The 7,704-nt window shown below is 40.0% G+C and overlaps 2 protein-coding genes across 2 annotated transcripts in view; both read right to left on the reverse strand.

The window, feature by feature from the left end:
- Positions 1–2,564: 2,564 nt before the first annotated feature.
- Positions 2,565–5,887, reverse strand: LOC103372730 (gastrula zinc finger protein XlCGF17.1-like). The gene has a single exon (XM_008302441.1). The coding sequence runs from the start codon at positions 5,804–5,806 to the stop codon at positions 5,027–5,029; it is 780 nt and encodes a 259-aa protein (XP_008300663.1). The 5' UTR covers positions 5,807–5,887; the 3' UTR covers positions 2,565–5,026.
- A 285-nt stretch (positions 5,888–6,172) lies between these two features.
- LOC103372729 (oocyte zinc finger protein XlCOF19-like) overlaps positions 6,173–7,704 on the reverse strand; it is a gene marked incomplete at its 3' end in the record, with an annotated part of 105,510 nt that continues 103,978 nt past the window's right edge. The window contains exon 2 of the mRNA XM_008302439.1: positions 6,173–6,309. Within this exon, the coding sequence (XP_008300661.1) occupies positions 6,173–6,309 (137 nt within the window). The remainder of the gene's footprint in view (positions 6,310–7,704) is intronic.

Genomic DNA, 7,704 nt, shown 5'->3' on the forward strand with positions numbered 1-7,704 from the left:
CCTCGTCGGGCATTATCCCTTACATAAACCAATATAAAGTCAGTAACTTACTTGGTTAGGTTAGGAACCTACAATATTATGTACAGAAAACCCAACAAATCCAAAGATTCTCTATGAGACTTGGTTAGATTAAATTTTAGTGTTATTACACAGAGTACACTTATTAAGCAAATGCAGTTCAGCATCTAATCATAAGTGCAAAAGAAGCAGTAAAATTGCATTATGCGTGGTATGGGTGTCCACAGCACGATACAGTATAAACAGTAGGAACAAAATGATATGATCATTTCAAGTATATAAATAGAACAAGTTGTAGGTGACAATGTAGAAATAGATAAATGTACATATAAAGATAAGAATAAATGGTGTCATGACTAAACAGTGTAAGATATATGTACTTATTTTGATGTAGTTATATATCTATTTAGTTTTTAGCTGTTGTTCAGAATCCCTTGTTTATTTTTTGATGAATGCAGATTTATTTTTCCTCCTAAAATCTGTGTGACAAGAGAGACAACACAACAAACTAACACATCTTTGCATAGGAGGATTTAACAGACTATACATCCACTGTTCTGTTTTATATTAAAACGTGCATGGATAATGTCACAATGGAGAAGAAGCTCAGACATTATCCAAATAAAAAACAGTGGATGAACAGTGAGATGAAAGTGCTGCTGAGGAATTGGCACTCTGCTTTCAGGTCTGGAGATATCTAGCTATATAGCTCAGCCAGATCCAACCTGAAAAAAGACATTAAGTGGGCGAAGGCAGCATATGCAAGGAAGATCGAGGGGCACTTCAAGGATGGGAACCCCCGATGTGTTTGGTAGGGCATCTGTGGCCTTGTTCACATAAGCAGCTCCAATGCTCCCATCAGCAGCACCAGCACAAACCTAACATAGGAGTTCAATCAGTTCTTTGCTAGGTTTGAAGTAAGGGAGGAGGAGGGTGCCCCTACGCTGGTACCTGCTGACAACCTGACCCTCACTGTGAGCACAGAGGAGGTCAGCAGGGTGCTCTGGAGCGTGAACTCGTTGAAGACTGCTGGTCCCGATGGTATCCAGGGGAGGGTACTCAGGGCCTGTGCAAACCAGCAGGCAGAGGCAGAAAGCACAGTCATAACCATGAGGTGTTAAGTGCAATTGTAACTTTTGACCACTGGGGGGGGGGGCTGCGTGATTATTTTCTCAGTCGACCTCCCTCTTGTTTTCCACTTTTCTTTGTTGGGTAATTCACATGTGGTCAGTATGCCTTGGTTTTCTGTCAGAAGAGAGATTTATGTGTTCCAAGAAATGCGACGCATCTTCAGGAAGAAAATTCAAGTTACCCTTCCCTGTTGTATACATGTGGACAAGGTGGTCAAGATTGTTTTGCTGTTTACATTAAATATTGAAATGGACTATTACTGTGAGTTAAAGCAGGCTTATTGTATTTTGAGGGTGTAAGAGTTTTCCAAGAAAAGCAGTCATTCACGCTAAGCCCTCCCCTTGCAAGCAGACAAAGTGGTTAGTTTATATTTCTTTATTTACAATATTAGAGCCATGTATTTTATAAAAGATGCAATAATGTGAGAATTAATGTATTTTTAAAAATTATTTTTCTGTAATGCAGTTCTTCAGTGCTATGGAGTAAACATCAGTGCAAAGAACCTTAAGACTCATGTGTGATCAATGGGCGGCACAGTCATAATAATTGATCAGATTTATATAGCGCTTTTCTAGACACTTCAAGACGCTTTACATCGTCATTTATTCATTCACATACATTCATTCCAGTGGTGGTAGCTATGATTGTAGCCACAGCTGCCCTGGAGCAGACTGACAGAGGCGTGGCTGCCATTCTGCGCCTACGGCCCCTCCGACCACTACCTCAGACAATCCATTCATACGCATTCATACACCAGGCAAGGCAGATGAAGTCTCTTACAGGGCGGAATCAAACCGCCGACCTTCCAATCAATGACCAACTCGCTCTATCATGTGAGCCACAGCCGCCCACGAAGTAGAACACTCCCCTGTGTTGGTAAAGGCTGAAGATGTAGGACTACACTGCGTTGCTATGGGCTCCATGATGACAACTAAAGGCTTGGCACTGGTAGCGTGTGTCTGCAGAGCCAGAGGCTGCACTCTCAGGGCCGCAGCTTCTTCTACAGCCGCATGTTGAGAGCCTTTTTTTCAAGGCAGCGCCAACAACCACAATGAATGATTGCCAAAATGTGCGACTTTGTTCTAAAGAACGATTTTTTTCTCAAAATATATTCAGAATTTAAAAGGTTGATCCAAGGACGATTCCACACAAAGAACGACTTCATGTCCAAGTACCTACAATTTTAAAGGTCTTCCCCATCCAACTAGTGCTTTTCAACTGACAAGTTAAGGTTTGAAAGGTTTATTCCACCCAAAACACTACTTATTAAAATGATAATAACTTGGGTGCTAAGACTTGCATTTGGGCAAAAGGTGTAATTAACATAATGGACTTTACTGCTGTGGCCTCTGTGGTCTGTAGATCCCAAATAGGACAGTTTGAAAGGTTGAAAAGAGACGAAACACAAGGACAACTCTGAAGGCAGAATTATATATTTATTTACTTTATACAATTATTACATTGATTGTATAATTCTTATTCTCTGTGACATCCCCTAACATGATAGCAAAGAAATCTAGCTCGAAGTGTAGACTGATGACAGAGCACCACTCTTGAACTTCCCACCAAAAAGCAGACACAACATGACAATACCAAAACAAGTGAACGGTTGATTCAGCCTCCACTCCACAAAATCTGCATTCGTCTGTCTCACTAATATCCCAGATCTTAATCATTTTCTTTGTAGCTAGAAAATTGTATATGACTTTTAGTTGGAAATATCTGGTAAAAGCATCAATTTTTGTTTTATATATCAAACCAAAAAACTGATTCCATGGTATAGGGTAGTCAAAAATGTCCTCCCATTTATTGTATGTACTGTTAGGAATGGCAATCAGGGATTGATGTCTTAAGTAAAAGTTGGAAATACTTTGCTTTATCTTGCTGTTTTGAAGTTATCCAAGATTTTTAATAGATGGCTGACATACGAGCAGGTTATAGTTCCACTGTTTATTTTTCATTTCCATTGCTTTTTTATGGCGGAGGTCAGTTGGTTAAATAATTGGAGACAGCAAATTAATCCATATCTTTCAGTAAACTGATTATACCTCATTAATTTCCCTTCTTCATTAACATTATTTATAAACCAGACCCCGTGATCAAACAGGTTCTTCCAAAAAAAAAAAAAAAAAGGTTTTCCTTCACTTATATTAGAATAAAGACTGTTGTAAAATTTTCTCTCTGGTTTCTGGAGGGTAGAACTGGAAACATAACCAACTCCAAATTCCCTCTTTTAAAAACAGATGAGTTTCCAAGTATATTATCTATTAAGCCAAAGTGCTGTGGTTCAAATAGCAAATGAGGAGAAAACCTTTTTTCAAACACAAGATGGCTACATTCCAGTAACCTAGCGGAGAACCAGTCAGTGTTCAAGTACAGCTTTTGAACAATAACAGCTTTTAATGTAAGACACAATGCTGACAGATGTAATAGCTTTAACTCACCCTTGTCATAATCGCTATGAGATATGACACTTCTTTTAATGTTTTTCAGGTTTGTTACTCCAAAGGAAGCCAAAAATCTTTTGTTCAAATGACTTGTAAAAGGACTGAGTCGGAAACGACATAAAGAGATATGTAAAGTGTGATACTACCAGTGAGTTAACAAGAGATATCTTTCCATAGAGAGTCAGCAAGGCAAAGACGTTTATTCCTTTCAACCAAAGGTCCAAGTCTCCTTCCTGCCACCACCACCACCACCATTAAACCCTTTAAGTCCACGCTTTCCTCCTCCTCAACCAGTAGCACTCTCCTAAGCTTTTCTTGCCCAACAAGCTACACCCACTCAAATACATATTCCACACTTTACTTCTTAGTTTTCAGTGTGTTGAGTTTCATTTAGATTTTAATCAACTAAACATTTCCATTGCATCATAAATCACTTCAACAATATGCTGCTCATTTAGTCTTTGAACTGACTTGGTTTCTGTGGTTCAAAGTTTAAATACTGCAAATATTCAGGGAAATGTATGTTATTATTATTGTAGACCTCTAACTGTAATATTTAAACTTGGGTGAGTCATTTTTCTACTAGAAAGCACTTTGACTGAGCAGCTGTGGTTTTAAATGAGCTGTATAGATAACTGTGACTTGACCAGACGCTGAGATCTGATCAACAAATCCCACAGATGACGTATGCGGCGATCAATTAGGAATCAAAGTCTTTGTCAAAACAGCAGAAACTGCCATGGTTTCTGTTTTGATCTTTTGCTGGTGTGTATGTGGTATTTTGTTAATAAAGAAATCTGATTGATGATGTGCATTTTCAATTTTAAGTTTGACATCACTGGCTAAACTTTGTCACAATGCTGCGTATGTGAAAAATTTCATTCTAAGTATTTCTGGAAAATAGTGAATAATATATATGTAACTGGTAGCTATACCTACTGCGTTGTGTTACACCAGCCAAAACATGGATCTATGAGAGGCGATCTCTGTTTATTTCTTACCAGATGACAAAAAAACACTCATAGCCCTTCAGAAATAAAACACACAAACATATTAACATGGGAAAGTAAAACTTAGAGGTGGAATTATGCTACGTTAGAAAACACAAAAACAGCAGCAGTCTTGCTTACCCCTCCCACAGAACATATGAACAAACGGGGAAAAGGGGAGAGGCATCACAGCCTGGGGAGATTTAAATCAGCAAAGGTGGTTTCTGCTTGGGGAATTTGCTGCTATGTATGTGACATTTTGCTTATGGAGAAATTAGTAGGGCTGGACCGAATTGTGATTTCCGATATTCAGATATTTGTGTCCATTTAATGGCAAATATCCAAATTCCCCATTAAATGGCGGATTTAATAATTGTTGAAGCACAGTCTGAAGGTGCTTTAAAAGTTTTAACCTGTTTAAATATTTTTTCCACAGATGCTTCAGGATGACGGCTTCTCACCTGTGTGAGTTCTCATGTGGACTTTCAGACTACTTCCTCCACTGAAATTTTCTCCGCAGGTTTGACAAGAATACAGATTTTCCTCTTTGTGGATTGCTGTGTGTTTGTTATGTGCTGATTTGTCAGAAAATCTTTTTCCACATGTGTTACAAACGTACGGCTTCTCACCTGTGTGAGTTCTCATGTGAAGCGCCAAGTTATCCTGACGACAGAATCTTTTCCCACATATTCCACAAGAATATGGCTTTTCCTCTTTGTGGATTACTGTGTGCCTTTTATGTGCTGATGTGTCGGAAAATCTCTTTCCACAGGTTTTACAAGAGAACGGCTTCTCACCTGTGTGAGTTCTCATGTGAAGCACCAAGCTATCATGACGACAGAAATTTTTGCCACATGTTGTACAAGAATATGGCTTTTCCTCTTTGTGGATTGCTGTGTGCCTGTTATGTGTTGATATGTCAGAAAATCTTTTTCCGCAGGTTTTACAAATGTACGGCTTCTCACCTGTGTGAGTTCTCATGTGGACTTTTAGCTGAGCTCTTTCGCTGAAACGTTTCTCACACGCCTTACAAGCAAACAGCTTCACATCTGTATGACTGCTGTAATGTTTCTTCAAGCTGTACCTATTTTTAAAGGCTTTTCCACAGAACTCACATGTTGAAGTCTTTTTTCCTGTGTTTTTCCCTGTACAGTGACTCTCAGCCATGGGAGTGTTGTCTACACTGTTACTGTGACTGCTGTTTCTGTGATGTGTCTTCATTGGCTTCAGCTTTGCATTTGTAGTTGGTTCTAAGTCTGCATGCTTGCTTCTTTCCTGATCTGACCTCTCAGCTACAAAAAAGTTGTGACAGAGGATCTGGTTATTGTCTGGTTCTGTGTCACTGTGGTCCCTTTCCTTACAAGTAGGAGTTGCTATAAAGGTATCACTCCCCTGATTCTGCATAAGCAGCTCTCCTTCAAGACTGGTGCAGAGTTCCTCTTGTTCCTCTTTAATCTGTGGAGGCTCTGGGCCCTCCTGGTCCAGACTGGTGCAGAGTTCCTCTTGTTCCTCTTTAATCTGTGGAGGCTCTGGGCCCTCCTGGTCCAGACTGGTGCAGAATTCCTCTTGTTCCTCTTTAATCTGAGGAGGCTCTGGGTCCTCCTGTTCCTCTTTAATCTGTAGATGGTCTGGATCCTTCTGGTGCAGACCAGAGTTCTTCTCCTGATTACGAAGCAGGTCAGCAGGAGCCTCCTCCTCCTGATAGACATAGTGCAGTGGGAGTTCTGGGGACAAAGGGACACAAGAAAATGGTTACTGATGTGATGAAAGGCAAACACACATTTGCCAGAATAGGAACTTCACAAAACAACTAAAACGTTGCTGAGAGGCTGAGGTAGGACCTGGTTTATCTCGTATGACAGGCTACCAATTTTACCAATAACTCAAAAAGGTCATCTTTGATATTATTCTATATTCATTACATGTAAAGTAAAACATGTCAAGTTTTCTTTTGTTTGAATTTTGATTATTTTGGCTTATAGCTTATGAAATTCAGAAATCCAGTTGTTTGTTTTTAAAATAGGAGAATAACTCATTTCGATTTTTTTTAAAATTACTATACAAACAGTATAAAAACCATGTATCTCTTGGTCTAGTTCAGTACATGCAACCACAATCATGGGAAAGACTGCTGACTGGAAAGCTGTCCAGAAGATGAGCATCAAAACCCTCAACAAAGAGGACTGACCCCAGAAGTTAATTGCTGAAAACTAAATTAACTGTTCCAAAGCATGGTAATGGACAGCTGACTGGAAAAGGGAAAGTGTGCTATGAAAAGGTGCACAAGCATGACTGCAGCCTGAAGAGGATTGTCAAAAAAAAAGTTGACTCAAGAACTTGGGAGAGGTTCACAAGGAGTGAACTGGTGCTGGTGTGCAACAAGAGCCACGAAGCACAGGGGTCTTCAGGAAAGGAGCTAAACTGTTGCATTTCTGACATCAAGCCGCTTCTGAACCAGAGACAATGTCAGAAGTGTCTTACCTGGGTGGAGGACAAAAAGAATTAGACTGTTGCTCAGTGGTCCAGAATCCTCGTTTCGGGTGAAAGTCAAGTTTAAATCACAGATCTAAAAAAGCAAATCATTGACTTGAAGAAGTCAGGAAAGTCATTTTGTGCCATTTCAAAGCAGCTGTAGATCCCAAAGTCCTCTGTGCAAACAGTTTTTGTAAGTATGAAACGCATGGCACAGTTGTGTCACTGCCACCATCAAGAAAAAAAAAATCACCTGCTGCTGAGATTAAAACGCAGGTCTACAATGAATTAGAAGATGCTGGAACACATGTGTCAGTGTCCACAGTCAAGTGTATTTTACATCAGCATGGGCTGAGAGGCTGCCATGTTGGAAAGAAGCCCTCCCTCCAGAATGGCTCCTTAAAGCTCAGCTCAAGTTTGTTGCTGATCACGTGGACAAAGAAACTTCTTATAGAAAATTAAGAGTTACAGGAGTCATAGGGAACTCAAAACTGTCATGACACACATGTTCTTTACAACGCAGCCTTGTGCCCTGAAGACAGCATTGTTGCTCGTTGCTTTGCTAGTTAGCCCCGTTAGCATGTCCACCGGAAGTCTGACTAGTCTTTGTTAGCTCCTAAGTACAAGAGAAGTTTCTCCGCTGGCCA

Source organism: Stegastes partitus, unplaced genomic scaffold (genome assembly GCF_000690725.1).
Source record: "Stegastes partitus isolate 25-593 unplaced genomic scaffold, Stegastes_partitus-1.0.2 Scaffold1816, whole genome shotgun sequence".
NCBI classification, from domain to species: Eukaryota; Metazoa; Chordata; class Actinopteri; family Pomacentridae; genus Stegastes; species Stegastes partitus.